The 17,976-nt window shown below is 41.0% G+C and overlaps 1 protein-coding gene across 4 annotated transcripts in view; it reads right to left on the bottom strand.

Moving 5' to 3' along the window:
* The window catches only part of LOC120371943 (phospholipid scramblase 1-like), a 44,730-nt gene that overhangs the window by 2,145 nt on the left and 24,609 nt on the right, over positions 1-17,976 (bottom strand). For 3 of the 4 annotated variants that reach the window (XM_039488435.1, XM_039488436.1, XM_039488433.1), the window contains 3 exons: positions 11,429-11,590; positions 10,068-10,229; positions 2,525-3,005 (listed from right to left, as the gene is read on the bottom strand). In XM_039488435.1, coding sequence (XP_039344369.1) covers positions 2,946-3,005; positions 10,068-10,229; positions 11,429-11,590 — 384 coding nt within the window. In that variant the 3' untranslated portion in view covers positions 2,525-2,945. Of the gene's footprint in view, positions 1-2,524; positions 3,006-10,067; positions 10,230-11,428; positions 11,591-17,976 lie in introns of those variants that run through there. The other variant, XM_039488434.1, reaches the window with a different exon arrangement.

Here is a 17,976-nt window from a genome sequence, read left to right as displayed (position 1 = left end):
ATCATTTTTTCTAAAAGCAGGAGAAATCCAACAGGACCTAAATCCTGTTGCCCACTTCTATCACTACTGAATAATGAATAAGAACAATTGTAAATAATATGAGCCAGGAACCTGGCTCTTGCCTCTATATCCTCTGTGAATGGAGAGTTACATTTGGAGGACAGCTGGTGATGCCTTGATGTAGAAAAAATTCCCAAGTGATGTAAAGCTGGTGTAGCACTCCTGGTTCCCTCACTCCTGGGAAGAAATGAGCTGAGATGCAAGGCAGCGCACTCAGGCAATCCTCACACAGCAGAATGATCCCTAGGGGAATACTCCATATGGAGTGATTTAGAACAATCCTTAGGCTGCTAAAAGTTATGAAGGGGAACATTTTGTCCTCCAGCTAACTCCAGAATTGAGAAAGCTTAAAGCCACATTTCTCCCCAGCCTCTGTGGTTTGGCTGGACCCAAGTATCTGGTCCTATGACTTAAGCATCAGAATATATATTACCTTGGATAATATAGCAGGCATGCTTTGTTTTGGCAACATCAACAGCAATGCTGAAAGAGTTTATTACATGTTTTTAATGTGACAATGTTTGAAGTGATGATTGTTGCAGCATCTTCACTCAAAGAGAAAAAGGCACTGGGGCAAGTTAGGTGTAGCTACCGGTTGGCTGTGTTAATTGGTAATGATTGTAGGGAATATTTTTGTAAGTATACACTCTGGCTCTCATGCAGGAGTTAAAACAAATATACACTCATCAGATGTAAACATCTGCAAAAGTACTTCAAATCTCTTTATCCTACTTCAAAATCCTTCTTGAAACTTTTATTTACCATGAAGCCTACAAAGAATGGCTAGATTGTGGATGTGCTGAGATCACAACCTATCATGCTGACAAGCACATTCTCATGGTTTCCTTGTACTCCCACCTCAGTCTGTGTGCATCTTTCATGCCTTGTCTTATATGTAGATTGTCAGCTCTTCGGGGGCAGGAACTGTCTTTTTGTTTTGTGTTTATATAAGACCCAGCACACTGTATCCTGGTCCATGACTGAGACTCCAAGACACAAAGGTAATACAAATAGTAAAAAATAATAATATGGGCACTATGCAGAGTTCTTTGGCTCATCTGCCTTTTATTATTTCTGCAACGTCACTGGCACATTAAAAAAGGTAGGATAACTAAACAAAAGGAATGTGGTTTGAGAAAAGTGAACAAGTAATTAGAATAGGCTTGTCAGTAGTATCACATAGAAAGAGGAACTTACACAAAAATGCCACCCTTAGCATGTAATAAACATTTGGGACTGAGAAGCAAGTGTGTGCTTGTGAGAATGAGGGCTGGGAACTGACAAATGTTTACCCAGTTCAAATAAAAATGCTTATAAACCATAATCAAAAAGAGGAGACAAAACTGTTGAAAACGGTTTATATAAAAATAGCATCATGGAATCTTATGTCTGTCTCTCCCTATTTCCATAACTAATTTGCTGGGTTTACAAATAAATTAACTTACCAAATCTTCTTAAATACCTCTGATAGCTACTGCCTAGATCAGTGGCAGGGAAGAGGAATAATGATATTACCAGAGCAAAAAGAGAGAGAAATCATTAATTGTTCCTAAATATATGGAGATATACCTATCTCATAGAACTGGAAGGGACCTTGAAAGGTCATCGAGTCCAGCCCCCTGCTTTCACTAGCAGGACCAAATACTGTTCCTGACAGATTTCTCCCCCCCCCCCCATACTTTTTTCTTTTTTCTCTAAATATGTTTACCTATCTGCCTTGGTCCTAGGATCAACTGTAGTTATTGTGCAAGTGATTCTCTCTAAAGGTACAAACTGCCATACACGTATGTTTCCATCATACTACAAAGAATCAAAAGTTCATCAAAATAAGATGAGTTTAAAGGCCACTATATGATCCAGCTTTTAAAATAATTAAAAAGTGGTCTATCAACAACTGTAACAAATTTTAACCCAGAACATCAAAATCTCCCTCATGTTCTAGGTAAGTGGGAAAATGGTATTTTTAAAAAAGGGGTTATATCTGCTTTAATCTTGCTTGGGTAAACTGTTAATTTTGAAAGACTTCCAGCTGTATACAATGTCTTTAGGAATCACTTTTGCCAGTATCACAATGACACTAGACAGTTAGCACACAGTTAAATTACAGTGAGGCACTCTACTTCTGTTGGGCAACTTTGCATCTGAATTGTGAGATGCAGATTAACATAGTGGAAGAAATAGACCTTTCATTTATACCTCTGCTCTCATATAATGTTCTTTTATATATCATAGATTATAACCATCAAAATATGAATGCTGATATCTATTTTATCATAATTTAACAAAATACAGGATTAGCGTTTAATATACAATATATAGATATTACAGAGAACTGAATTTTATATATATATATAAATATAAAATTCAGTTCTCTGTAATATCTATATGTTGTATATTAAACGCTAATCCTGTATATATATATAGATATTCAATATTGGCAATGTGTTTTTATATATATATATATATATATATATATAAACATTGCCAATATTGAATATTTAAAAAATCTGCCCTTGTTGTAGGATCAACTGTAGTTTTGTGCAAGTGACAGAGGATTACTCCCAATGTTTCTGTACTATAAAAGATCTTCTACGAAGTGCTCACAATAATAAAGAAATTATTTTGCAGTTTAAATTCCAGTCACGGAAGAGTCACAAACATTTCACATTATTTATACAGATTTAATCTGTATTAATATCAGAGCTATAGAATTGTATTTGCAATATCAAAACAATAAACCCTAAGTTACAAAAGAAACTAGCAATAAGCAAAAGATCCAGAGATGTTCTATATATTCTGGACTTTTGTAATGTATTTTAGAAAAAGAGCATAAAAGCAGTGTGAAACTTTTCTCTGTAAGAATGTTTTAAGTCCAACAGTAGATTCTATTGCCACACTCCTGCTCGCTGGTTCTTGTTCCCAGTTTGTTCAAAAAACATGAAATCCTAAGCAGCAAAGAAAATGAACAAAGAATTAGATAGTTCTAAAAGGCCATTTATACAGATCAGAGTCATCTTAATGCTTTTAGAGATTATTCTGAGAACTAAAACTTCAGTTTTGTTTTTTTTAATTCTATTCTGCAGAAAATACAAAATAATACTTTCTTCCCATTGGGTCACTTGATACAACCTCCAAAGTTTACTTTCTTAAGAACACATGCTGTGTCAGTGATAAAACTACTGATAACGATTTCTGAACCAACACAGAAGCAGCAAAGAGTCCTGTGGCACCTTATAGACTAACAGACGTTTTGCAGCATGAGTTTTCGTGGGTGAATACCCACTTCCACTTCTTCGGATGCAAGCTCATGCTCAGCATGAAAGCTCATGCTGCAAAACGTCTGTTAGTCTATAAGGTGCCACAGGATTCTTTGCTGCTTCTACAGAACCAGACTAACACGGCTACCCCTCTGATACTTGAACCAACATAGTTGCTGTGTGCTAAATAAAAGTAGCCAAACATAAAAAAGTTTCTTTTTAGTTTACCATTAGAATTGGGGGGCGGGCAGAAGGAGAATGCCCTGCCTCTTAATTTCTTTCTTGATGAGACAACTTTTACACAAGGATAATTCCCTCTTTCTTTCCTAAATTACAGATGCTTTAATTATATTCGGTGTGCGGTGCTGATGGTGGTGGTGGTGAATTTCTCCTTGTAACAAGGTGTGTGGAGGGCCAGGTGGCCTAGTTGTTGGCGTGCCTGATGTCTGGCCCCTTATTTCCCTGGTTAAGGTGCTTCAGTCTTTCGGGCAGTGGGAATAGGAGGACCTGGGCACCCCCACTCCACCGGGTCCCAGCCCAGGGCCCTGTGTGAGAGGACCACTGAACAGGGGGTTCTCTGAGGAGGGATTCTAAATCCACTACTCTGGGCTACTTCCTACCAGAGTCCATTTAGTTTGGGGCGTGGCTCCTATAGTCCAATATGCTGGGCTGGCTTGCCTCCTGGAGCACCCTCTTGTGGATCTTGGGTGGTGCCCTACTGCAGTTCCAGGCTCTTTTGGGAGGGGCAGCCATCAGTTTGGTACTGCCAAACTCCACAATGTCTCTGGGCTGTAGTTACGCAGTTACTTCAGTTGCCGGAGGCTCCTAGGTCTCCTCCGCTGTCTCCCTTGGCTAGGAGACAGAAGATGCTCCCTGTTGGCTGCCTTGACCAGCAGGCTAGTGCTCCTTCCTGTCAAGTAGGGCAGAAGCTAGCTCCTGCCTCTTCGCCAGTCAGCCCTGAACTAAACTCTCTCCTTTTTTACCTCCTCCAGGCCTGGCATTGGCTGCAGGTATAATAGGGCAGGGCTAGCAGGGCTCAAAGGTTCACCTTAACTCCTGCTGTGCTGGAAGACCGTTTCTCTGCATGGTCACACATTCCCCCACCCCCATAACCCCATCTGGAATCTGACCTCCCCTATCTGGTCTCCTCCACCTTGTGAAAAGAGGTCAGCATTCATGTGTGCTCTGCCAGCCTGGTGTTGGATGTGGAAAGAAAAGGGCTGGAGGGAGAGGTACCATCACATAATTCAGGGGTATTATCCTTCATGGCGTGTAGTCATTGGAGAGGGGAAATGGTCGGTGACTAGCATGATGTGAGCACCCCGAAGGTAGTAGCAGAGTGAGTCGATAGCCCATTTTACTGCCAATGCTTCCTTTCCAATCATGGAGTAAGCCCTCTCCCTTGGGAACTGCTTCCAGCTGATATATAAGATGGGGTGCTCATCACCTTCCACTACTTGGGATAAAACGGTCCCTATGCCCACATCCGAAGCATTGGTCTGTAGCAGGAACTCCTTGGTGAAGTCGAGGCTGTACAAGATGGGTTCTCAGCAGAGCTGGGCTTTCAGGGTTTGCAAAGCCTCCTCACAACCTTTGGTCCTTCTTTGGACTATTATTCTTGAGAAGATCAGTAAGAGGGGCCGTAATGGTTGAGAAATCAGGAATAAATCAGTGGTATCAGCTAGTCCTAAAAAACGGCACACCTGTTTCCTTGGGGAAGGCATAGGGTATGGCTGGAGGGCCTGGACCTTATTGACCAAGAGTTCCACTTTGCCTTTTCCTAAAGTGTACGAAAGGTAGGTTGTCTCATCCTTGCCCAGGTGACACTTCCGTCTCTACTGCAAATCCAAGAACAATCTAAAGCAAAAGGGAAGGAGGGTGGGTAGTGAAATACAGATAGGGATCTCACATAGTGAAGAACCTTTCTTTGTCTTCGAGTGTTGGTCCCTATGTGTACTCCACTGTGGATGACAGACAAGCAGTACTCAAGTAGGAGGAGGGTGCAAGGTTGCAGGTGGCAGAGCTGTCTGAATCCCAAAGGATGCATCAGTGGAGGAGTCCTGTACTAAAGCATGTCACCTCACAAATGTGTGGATGGAACTCCAAGCAGCTGCTCTGCAAATGTGAGGAAGCAGCTGCTCTGCAAATGTGAAGCAGAGGTACATTCAGAAGCAACAGCACCAATGTTGCTTGTGCTCTTAGAATAAGCCCTCACCCCATGAGAAGGACAAATATAAAACAGCTTATAGCAGGGTAAGAAAATAGACCAAGATCCATTTAAATATCCACTGAGAAGACATAGCTTGACCTCAAACTCTTTCTGCTACAGCAATAAACAATCTGGGAGATATTCTGATTGGTTTTGTCTATTGTAGGTTATCAGACAAGGGATGGTCTACACTGAGAGTTTACATCAGCATAACTACTTCTCTCAGGGGTGTGAAAAATTCACACTCTTAAGAGACCCAGCTATACCAACCTAACCCCTGGCGTAGACAGTGCTAGGTCAACAGAAAAATTCTTCTGTCAATCTGGCTACTGCCACCTCCCCGAGAAGATCATCTACAGCAATAGGTGAACCCCTCCCGTCACTATAGTGAGTGTCTACACTGAAGTGCTACAGAGGCACAGCTGCATCACTGTAGCATTTTAAGCCTAGACATACCCTAAGGCTCATCACATGTTGAGGGAATGAAGTCTCATCTTCTTCAGATGCATGTGGTTTTTACCTCCTCCCCTCCCCAAAAACAAACAAAACTGTCTGGGTCACTGGAGGCTGATGATGATGACTTGTGCCTTGTCTTGACAAAATATCCCATAAGACCTGAGGTAGGAGTGGTAAGGGAGGGAAGGCATAGACGGTCTGATCATGGAAGGAGGAGAATGTCTCTCTGAGAGTAGAAGTCTATGCTCCTCTGGAGCAGTATATTGCAATTTGTTCATTTGAGAGGCGAACAGGTCTGTCTACCATGGAGTCTTGAAACTCCTATTCGTGGTTGATAGCAAAGTGTCTGTTGAGGGAGTCCACCAGCACATTCTGATCTGCTGGAAGGTAAGTTGCCAACAGGGTGATTTGATTGCTGATGTGATATTTCCATAGGGTGACTGCTTCTGCACACAAGGGAATGGATCTCACTTGTCCTTGCTTGTTAATGTAAAAATCATTTGTCATATTGTCGGACGTGATGAGGATATGGTTATCTTGAATCAATGGGAAAAAGGCTTTGCAAGCTTCCTGGACTTCACAAGAGACCAGGATTCACATCCGCAATCTGGAAGCGTGAGTCCAAGTGCCCTGCGCTGAAAGCCCTCCAGCCTAAAAGAGCTGCATCCATAATGATATCCCGTCTAGTGAGGGGGAAAGGAATGGCATACCCATGCATACTTGCTGGGGATTCCTCCATCAGAGTAGAGATGATGTTACAGTAACTCCTCACTTAACATTGTAGTTATGTTTCTGAATAATGCGACTTTAAGTGAAACGATGTTAAGCGAATCCAATTTCCTCATAAGAATTAATGTAAATTGGGGGTGCTAGGTTCCAGGGAATTTTTTTTCACCAGACAAAAGACTATATTATATATATATAGTATAAGTTTTAAACAACCAATTTAATACTGTACACAGCAATGATGATTGTGAAGCTTGGTTGAGGTGGTGAAGTCAGAGGGTGGAAGAGGGTGTGATATTTCCCAGGGAATGCCTTGTTGCTAAATGATGAACTAGCACTCGGCTGAGCCCTCAAGGGTTAACACATTGTTGTTAATGTAGCCTCACACTCTACAAGTTAGCACAAATGGAGGGAAGGGAGACGGCATGGCAGACAGAGACAGAGACACACACAGTGTGTGAGAGAGAGATGCACATTGCCTTTTTAAGTACGCTGACCCCACTCTAAGTACATTGCCTTTTAAAATAGATCAGCAAGTTGAGACAGAAGCTGCTGCCAGCAACATCCCTCCATCCTGAGCCCTGTTGTGTTCCCCCACCCATCCGCTCTATAGAGATGGGGTAAGCAGGGAGCAAGAGCAGGGAGGAAGGGGAATGACAGCTCAGCATTTTCCTAATCTTCTAGGTGTGGCTGAAAGCCCTTCTCACATTCTTATGATATCTTCTCAGGAAGTACAAAAAGAGATATAGCTATAGTTTGTTTAGAGTAGCCACAGACCTCCTGAGCACAGTTTCACAGCACTGTTCCTCAAAGACTGTTAGGATTATTTAAAATATATGTTTTATTACTTTGATCATTTTTAGTGTGTACAGAGGAATCTGCTCCCATCTGCGGCTTGGTCTTTATTGGATTTAATCTGCCATTCTGTACTCCCAAGGTAAGCAGGGGTACCAAATGTAGATTTTAGTTATTTTCCCTTTGGAAGTTTGTCCCTATGATTCTGCTTCAGAAGGAAGAGTGAAATTGTGCTAAGAAAGTTTTTGGGACAATCTGAAAACATTTCAGATTATTAGGGCTCTCCCTATCATCAAAGGGAGACACTGTCACCCCTCGAGCACTGGGGCACTTCCTCAGTTTCTCAAGGGAGGAGGTGGGGTTTGATTCCCCAGAAGTCAGAAATGTCACCCTTCTCTTCTGCAAAGCAATCAGATGGGTCTGCATTTCTCTTGGAGGTGCCATCTTAGGATATCCATAGGGAAACCTTCAGAGGCTTGTTATAGAGCTGGGAGCATGGGAAGGGATCTAGGCTTGAAGTCCCCGTACCACAATCTAGCATCAGCAGCATCTATGCTGTGTCCAAAGCCCTCCATCTGTGGTTCAAGAAGAGGTGAAGGAGGAGAAAGTGGCTGAACTCTACAGACAGAGGTGTGGCTGCTGGTGTAAATTCTAGAGATCATCCCTTTTATTTGTCCTGGGCCTGCTGATTTGTCCAACCCCTGGTACATTGAGTTCTAAAGCGGAAGGGAGGGGCAGCTGCAGCTCTAAAGTACTACTCTGGGTATCCACAGGCCTGAGCTTTTTTGTACCTTTATCAGCTTTTTCAATCCTGCCTCTCTCTTTAGCGTGGGGATAGAAGCAGAGGGGTCTTCAGCCAGAGTGGGCAGCTGAGACCAGTGCCTTCATTATGTCCATCATAACCAGGTTCCCTAATCCTTCCTGGCTCCTCTCCTGCCCAGGGAAGTTGCACTGTGACCCCACATATAATGGGCTAAGAAGAAAATTCACTTCTGGCCACAGATGTGGCTAAACTTCCCAAAGAGAGACTTAATTAAGGAGGCACTGGGAGAGAAGAGAATGTGGGTTAAAGCAGGAGACTGCCTTTAAGTTTCCTTGGCCTAGTTTTCTCTCTGGGGCTTGTAGGGGCACCAATCAATATAGCATCTCAGAAAGGGAAGCGAAGCTGAGGGGAAAAATGCACCAGAAGATGGAACAGTCCTAGGACATTGCTTGGAATTCAATTGAATTGTTAAGCAGAAATTTGAAATAAAATGTTGTTGGCATTTTCTCCAGGAAGGAAATCTAGAGATAGAGGAGATAGAGAAAACTGGAGGAACTACAGGGGACAGGACATCATAGCTGTCATTCTGCCCCCAAACTGAAGTGCCCACAATGAAGAAAAACAGCTTTTTTATTGGAAGGGGGGAAGGTCTGTATCTGCATCGGCAGGAGATTTAGTAACTAAATAATAGCTGAGCAACAACCCTAAGAAGCATGTGGATGAGGTATTAGAGTGGGCACTTCCTTAACTTACCCGCACTTCACAGAAATCTGAAACCCTGTTCTTTGACATGGCCTGGAATTTAAACGTTGATTCCCATTCTTTAAACTTCCACCAACCTTTTTTTTTTTTTTTGCCCACCCACAATCAGAGAAATCGACTAGCTACACACATGCAAAACATAAAAACCCAACAAACAAAAAACAGCGCATGCACACACACACACACACACACACACACACACACACAGTTTGTTAGTGCTTTATAATTCCTTGTGCATTTTGGGCCCCATTCAGCAAAACACTAAGCATATGATTCATTCCAACCCTATACCAATCGTTTGCTTAAGTCCCATAGAAATCAATGGGACTTAAAATACATGCTTACATGCGTTGCCAAATTGTTTTCTCTAAGCAGGGCTGCTTCCAGTAGTTTTATATGCATGACAACGTCACACAAAACAACATAGCCAAGGAAGAAAAGCCTCTGGTTAATCAATAATGGTCTGATAAAAATTTCTGCTACAGAGCAAGGTGGATTGTTGACATTTCCATCCCTGAGCTGATGCATATGCCTCTCTCCTTCCTTCTAGTTTTCTTCCCCATTTTCACAAAACTCAAGCTTGACAGTAAACATCTAGCAGAAACCAGAATGTATCATGGTTACAATAGTCTTCAAGGGAATGGACAAGCGGCTCTGCTCTTTGTGTAGTAAATGTCAGCTAATTAATGGAATGGCTCCTACAGCAGCCTCAAAGAAGTCATGCAATGATAACTGGTACTGTGTCCTTGTGGCATAGAAACAGTGTGAAACTTTACAAGAGTGGGCATATCAGCAATAAATAAATATATTCCTAAATATAATTTTATACTTCTAATTGGACCAAATATAATCCCATTATTTGAAATAATTCATTTGTCATGCCTCCTAGGAACCTGATCCTGCACCCTCAAAGTCAATGGGAACTTTGCTAACTTCAATAAGCCCAGGCTCAAGTCATATCCCAGTACGATTTTAACATATAGATTAACAGAAATGAGCATATATTCATTGTTTAAAAATAGTGAATTGGTAGACTTACGATGAGGAAGCAAGCACCAACCATAACAGCTTTCATCTTAACATCAAGATCCAGTGGAAACTGGATTCCAAAATTATCAGCATCTGTAAATGCCTCTCTTACAAATCCAGACCACTGCTTAGAAATTCTTCCGACTACAGAACTTTCATCCATCGTCTTCACCTAGTTTAAATAAAACTAAGTCAGTCAGCCACTCATAATAAAAAAGATTTTGTGATCATTTTAAATGCTCATTCAAAAACTTCAGGATATTCACATTTACATGGGTTGTTATGTGTACTACATCATGTGGTATTCAATATTGTGGTAATCTCGACTCTACATCAGTAAATCATGGGCTCAAGTCCTAGGTTAGAACTTGGGCTCGTATCAATGCTAACTACACAGTGCAGCACAGTAATGCAGAAGGTTGCAGGGCTACACTGTTAGAAGTGCTGTAAATCAAGGTTCCTTCACCCAGTGTCAGGTGTTTACATGGAAATTAAAAGATTACATGATAAGTTTCCAAAGTAGGGGACAAGACATATGTCAACATTATGTCTTTTGAAAACTGATTTCAGTGTTGAAAGCCATGTAAAATGGCTATTCCCAAGAACATAATGGCTACTACGTTTGCTTAGAATGATCTTAAAAATCTTTGCTTATGGTTACTATACACTGTTTTAAAAAAACTAGTATCTGGAATATGAAAATAGGATTCATTAATTCTTCATTAGTTTAAGAATTAATTACAGAATTAAATAATTTATAATAAAATTACACGATCCATTTATGCTGATCCATTTTGATCATTTACATCAATTACTGGATAATTAAGTCAGTGGATCTAGAAAGTTGTCATTTAATTAATATTACTTAAATATACAGTACTAAGGGAAAATTATGTACAGAATTTATTCAGAAGTGTATATTGAATCTATTTTTACTACTTAAAGTAAGATAATGTAATGACATTTTCCACTGTTATTTCATTAAAATTAAAGAGATTTCAACACAACAGTGAAACAACTGCAATATATTTAAGGTATACTTAAAAAGCTTCACTTCAACAGGAAGAAAGGGAAAAAAGGACAAAATATCTAAACATTCAATATATCATGGTTTGGTAATCTGAAAGTTGATTTATTATGACAATGGTTGACACCTGGGTTATTTACCAAGATAATTGTTTTCGAAGATTTTCATATGCAAACAGTTGGACTATCCAAACACCAAATGTTATTACTGAATGCATTACAACTTAGTTTTGTGGGAAATGGTCCGTTAGTAACAGTAAGATGAGTTACAGATATTAAACTATTAGGAAAACCAGCTAATTAAAAACAGAAGAGAGGAATACAAACACTTTAAACATTACCTACCTCAAAATTAATATCCTCACAACAGCTGCATACAACGCATGGGCCAATGATTTTAAATACATCCATTTTTGCTTCATTTTGAACAGTAAATTTAGGCAGACAGGGGTGCCAGTTTTGTTTTATGTAGCCAACTGGTGTACCTGGAGGGGCCTGAACTTCAAGCTTCAAAAGAAAAAAACACAACACCACCACAGACGTGTGATAAAAGTTAAGTATCTGCATAATTATTCCAATGTGTTTTAAATGCTTGTAAAATAATCTTCAGCATAGAGAAATACTGTAATGCAGAGGGTGTGTTATATATTCTACAGGAACTGTAGCACTTTAAGATGACACAGATTACATTCTTGGTGTGCATGCGCCCCCCTGCTCATAAAATCAAATTCTTTTGAATAGCAGTGTCCATTGTGGCAGATAGATTACAAGTTGGCAAAATCATAACACTGTTCCTATAAATTTTATGCTTTGTCTCATAGTCAGTATTGATTTTTCCTGTTGATCATCAGCAGGGCCGGCTCCAGACCCCAGCGCGGCAAGCACGCGCGTGGGGCGGCCCTTTCCCGGGGGGGCGGCAGATTGGGCCGGCGGACCTGCCACAGTCATGCCTGCGGGAGGTCCACCGGAGCCCCGGGACGACCGGACCTGCCGCAGGCATGACTGCGGAGAGGGCGCTCGTCCCGCGGCTCCAGTGGTCCTCCCGCAGGCATGACTGCGGACGGTTCACTGGTCCCGCGGCTCGGCTGGACCTCCCGCAGGCATGCCTGCGGCAGCTCAAGCGGAGCCGCCAGACCTGCGAACCGTCCGCAGCTGCGGGAGGTCCAGCCGAGCCGCGCGACCAGCGGTCCCTCTGCAGTCATGCCCGCGGGAGGTCCGCTGCTCCCGCGGCTCCGGGGTGCCTCCCGCACATGACTGCTTGGGGCAGCCAAAAAGGTAGAGCCGCCCCTGATCATCAGTAAGGCTATGATTTAGCCAGGGGTATTTTTAGTAAAAGTCATAGGCTGCCCAAGCAACAGCCAGTGTGGCTGGCCTCAGGGACTGCCTGAGCAGCAGCCGGTGTGACTGGCTGCAGGGCTGACTCACCGACTGGCTGCAGAGCTGCTCCAGCAGCAGCCAGTATGGCTGTCTCTGGGGCCACCTGAGCTGCTGGCCCTAGAGCCAGCTGCTTTGGCTGCCCTTGGGTCAGCAAAACTGGCTGCTGCAAAGTCACAGAGGTTGCGGAAAGTCATGGAATCTGTGACTTTCGTGACCTGCGTGACAAACACAGAGCCTTAATTATGAGGCACAGGGAGGCGAAGTGTTTTAAAGTGTTCTGGCTCAGGTTGGCTCTGCAACTCACAGGAACACTTAAGGAAAGAGATTGACTGGTGGGAGGTGGCCTCCTAGCTGGCTTGCCTGGGTTGAATGACACACTGAAGTCTTCAGAAGATTCAACCTCAGTCTGCCCTCGTTGGATTTACATGTGTACTTTGAAAAAGCCTTGCACTCCAAGCAACACTTAGACATACACCCCCTCACCTAACCAAAGGAGGCATCTAGCATGAACATTAATGACGGACATTGCCAAGTCACAGAAGGGACAGATCTTGATTCCTGGAGGTTGGTCTTGTGTACAGAGGGAGAACTGGGGGGCATTGGGTCCTAGATATGGAGGTTGGGAAGAAGAAACTCTATCAATGCCTTGTTTCCACAGGGAAATTAACTCCCCCCCACCCTCCAAACCAAAGTGTATGCTAACATGTTGAAGAGACGTGCAAACCACATGGTTCAACCTGAAGAAACTGTGATGTGGTTAAGCCCACCTTGCCTCTCATACTCTAAGCTACAGTAATTGCAAGGGCTCCCACAACAGGCACTGCTATTCAAAATAATCTAATCGCATGTTCACGCGCACCAAGAGTGGAATCTGCGTGGAAAAAAAACACTTGAAGACTACAACTGTTTCTTAAATGATTCAAGGAGGTTTGTCTGAACATTCTGTGAGAACTGTCACACATGCTACCATAGTTTAATAAGTAAAAACAATGTTCCCACCCCTCACAACCCTCCAACCCCAAAAGCTGCTGGACCCATAATACTATAAAAAGCAGTGAGTTAAGTTAAGCCAGTGGAAGCTTTAACTTTGTCCTAGTAAGAGATTTAATAGTGGTTTAATTATAGGAATTTCAATATTGTTTTAATCTACCTGAACAGTATTAAAACTGAGATTTTGCTTAATATAAAATAATTTTACATTCCCAACTCATGTAGAGTTTAACTGCAGATCACTTTATTTGCATATCTATATATAAACTTTATCTGTGTATCTGCAAGAGATGCATACAAAAATTTGTAGCAGAAATGGAGAGCAGATTGTGACTCTAAACAGAAGACCATCTTACTGTGTAGCCCATTAGAGCTAGCTTAGCCTTTTATTTTACTCAGCAGTAACACAAGGAACCTATAGGCTTGTATTCTATAAGACACTGGCTTAAGCAAGCTAGCATAAGTAAAGTAGGCCTTGTGATTCTGTGTATAAGAAAGGTTGACAAGAAGTTGTGAGGAACAGTGTGTGGGGAGAGGGGAGGAATAAACATGGGGAAATAGTTTTACTTTGTGTAATGACCCATCCACTCCCAGTCTTTATTTAAGCCTAATTTAATAGTGTCCATTTTGCAAATTCCAATTCAGGATAGGACTGGCCTGTCTCCCAAGATCTGTGAGAGTGATGGATACGATACAATCACATTTGCTCCAACCCCTCAGACAGAGACAAACACTTACAAGATCTCTATCAAGCGTTCTTACAACTACAATACCCACCTGCTGAAGTGAAGAAACAGATTGACAGAGCCAGAAGAGTACCCAGAAGTCACCTACTACAGGACAGACCCAACAAAGAAAGTAACAGAACGCCACTAGCTGTCACCTTCAGCACCCAACTAAAACCTCTCCAGCGCATCATCAAGGATCTACAACCTACCCTGAAGGACGATCCCTCACTCTCACAGATCTTGGGAGACAGGCCAGTCCTTGCTTCCAGACAGCCCCCAATCTGAAGCAAATACTCACCAGCAACCACAGACTACACAACAAAAACACTAACCCAGGAACCTATCCTTGCAACAAAGCCCGTTGCCAACTCTGTCCACATATCTAGTCAGGGGACACCATCATAAGACCTAATCACATCAGCCACACTATCAGAGGCTCGTTCACCTGCACATCTACCAATGTGATATATGCCATCATGTGCCAGCAATGTCCCTCTGCCATGTACATTGGCCAAACCGGACAGTCTCTATGTAAAAGAATAAATGGACACAAATCAGACATCAAGAATTATAACATTCAAAAACCAGTCGGAGAACACTTCAATCTCCCCGGTCACGCCATTACAGACCTAAAAGTCGCAATATTACAACCAAAAAAACTTCAAAAACAGACTCCAATGAGAGACTGCTGAATTGGAATTAATTTGCAAAATGGACACCATTAAATTAGGCTTAAATAAAGACTGGGAGTGGATGGGTCATTACACAAAATAAAACTATTTCCCCATGTTTATTCCCCTCTCACCTCCCTGTTCCTCACAACTTCTTGTCAATCTTTCACAAGCAGTGAAAGATATAAAGACCAACAATAAAGTGCAAAGAAAGCCAAAAGAAAGCCAAGAAGAAGTTGAAGAGAAAAAAGAAAAAAAAAAAAAATAAAAACAAAGCCAAATTTATAAAACAAAAGCAAGAAGAAACCAAAAAAGCAAAAAGCAAACAAGCAGCAACAAAAAAAGAAAAAAAATAAAAAAAAAAAAAGAGCGCTAAAAAAAGAATGATCTTTTGCTGAGAAACTCACGGATTCTTTTGCCTCAGGGATGTTGAGCTGGCTTTTTAGAAGAGCTCCCTGGTTTGGAACTGGTGAGGAACTGTCAGATGAGGAGAGAGGATCAGATTGGAATTCAGTGATAAAACATTAATTGATATTCTAACATTTGACAGATCCCAGGTCCTGACCAGATTAGAAAGAGACCCCAGATGGTCTTAAAAGAACAACTAAAGTTATGAACTTGTTAACTAAGTTTTGAACCTCTGGTACTAAAATGTAACGAAACCCAATAACTGGAAGTAGCTAATGTCTTGAAAAAAAATTAAAAAACAAGAGGTGAATAAAATTAGTCTACCGGTGGTAAAATCTAACAATTGAAAATAATAAAGAAAAAAAAAGAGACAGAAAAAAAAAAACAAAAACTTGAGCAAAAACATAAAAATTCTTGAAAAAAAAAACAAGAGTAATCTAAAGGTCTATCTATTCTTAGATGGACAACAACAACATGGAAACAACAAACAGACAGATATAGTGTGTATAGTTTCCAGAAAGCCAAGGACAAGGTCCCCTCACCAAAGGCTCAAAAGAAAAGCTGTCTATGCTGTCATAAAAAAAGGAAAAGAATGGATTAAGATTGAGAAAAAGGACAGGGGGAAAGGACAGGAAAGGGGTAAAAAAAATAAGGAAGAAATGGAGAGGAGTAAAACTAGTCGTTCCCAAAGGTCAGTCCTAGGACCAATCTCTCATTCTATTCCAATTAATTAATAAATAGAAAAAAGGTAAACAGTGAGGCAAAGTTTGCAGATGATACTAGACTACAAGAGAGTTAAGAGAAGATAAAGAAGAAAGAAAAGAGAAAGAAAAAAAACAAAACTAAGTGATGTGGCAAAAAAACAAAAAAAAAAAAAAAAAATGAAAAAAATAAATGTAAAAACATTAAAAAAAAAAAAATAATATACATATATACATGATGGGGGGCTTTAATACTACTAGAAAGGAAGGAAAAGGATTGGAGTTGGATAGTAGTCTCTTCTGAAGATGAAGATGAGTGTGCAGCGGTCAAAAAAAAAAAACAGGATGTGGGATTCATTAAAAAAAGGAGAGAGAATAAGAGAATATATATATATTATATTATATATATATCAGTACGCCCATAGTACCCAATACTACTGTGTACAGTCTCTCTCCTCAAAAACAAAAAAAAAAAGATAAAAAGGTTCAGAAAAGAAAAAAAAAAACTAAAAAGGTTTAGAGATAGAAGGAGATATGAGGAAAAGAGAAAAGAAGAGGAGTTTGGAAGTTTGGAAAAAGGAAAGGAAAAGGGGGAGAGATATATATGTATATAAAAATGTGAGTGATGTTGAGAAAGTGGATATTAAAAAGTTATTACTTATTTACAAGAAACCAAACCAAAAAAAATGAAAAAGCAGCAAAAAGTTTAAAAAAAAAAAAAAAAAAAAAAAATTTTTTCTTTCAAACAGTCAACTGTGGACAACTCCTGGGGAGAGGGAGGAGGAGGAGGCTAGACTATATAAAATGTGTTTAAAAGGGGACTAATAAATATGGTGGTAAGTCCATGGTCCATAAATGCCCTAGATGGATGATGGGTGTGTCTGTGTCCTAGCTCAGAGGATGGAGATGGATGAGAGAGAGAGAGAGATCATTTGATCATTGCCTGTTAGGTTCACTCCCTCAGGGGCACCTGGCATTGGCCACTGTCAGTAGACAGATACTGGGCTAGATGGACCTTTGGTCTGACCCGGTACGGCCTTTCTTATGTTCTTATGTTCTTAACTGCTGCAAATGGACCATTTTGATTACCACTACAAAAAGTTTTTTTCTCTCCTGCTGGTAATAGCTCACCTTAACTGATCACTCCCGTTAAGAGTGTGTATAGTAACACCCATTGTTTCATGTTCTCTGTGTGTATATATATATATATATCTTCCTACTGTATTTTCCACAGCATGCATCCGATGAAGTGGGCTGTAGCCCACAAAAGCTTATGCTCAAATACATTAAATCTTTAGTTAGTTTACTAAGGATTGACTGACAGCGTGATATTTGGGTAAGATCTGAGATACATATTGTCTTGAGTATATGTCTGATCCTTTGGGATTAGAAAGAACCTCACATATGGTTAAATGGGTTTTCAATAACCTGTCACTATATTAGATTGGGTTGTCTGGATGGGAGCGAAGTGCTGGAATGCCTAAAGGGGACTGTGTTTGGCTTCTGGTTAACCAGTGTGGTACTGGCAGAAGCTCTTTTGTTACTGGTTTGGTGAATCTGATTATAGAATAAACTACCAGTTTGGGGGGACTGTCTGTCCTATTTCTTGCAGTCTGCCCTGAGTGTGGCATTCTCAGTGTAGTCTATCCCAGGCACCTGGTCACAGGTCTATGACCCTTAGCATAGATAAAATGGCCCAATGATTACCCTAGATTTTGGGGAACTGGGAATAGCTTGCTCAAGAGAAGGAGTTGGTACATAATGATACAGGGCAACCACAGGAACACTGAACTGATACTGGGATTGGGTGTTTTAGGATAGAATCATTGGTATATGTTTAACCACAAACCTGCTTTAGCAATAAGTGACATATATGATAATGAGTTAAAAGGCATTAATATGTTGTTAACCTATAGGATAAGGGCACCCCAATATTAGGAGTGTAAGGAAGTTAGATTTGGACATGGAAGGCTGGGCATCTGAATGAATATTCATGATAGTGCCCAGACCCTATAATA

Source organism: Mauremys reevesii, linkage group 9 (assembly GCF_016161935.1).
Source record: "Mauremys reevesii isolate NIE-2019 linkage group 9, ASM1616193v1, whole genome shotgun sequence".
NCBI lineage: Eukaryota > Metazoa > Chordata > Testudines > Geoemydidae > Mauremys > Mauremys reevesii.
Note: the sequence above shows the minus strand (reverse complement) of the source record. Positions and strands in the feature narration are given on the sequence as shown.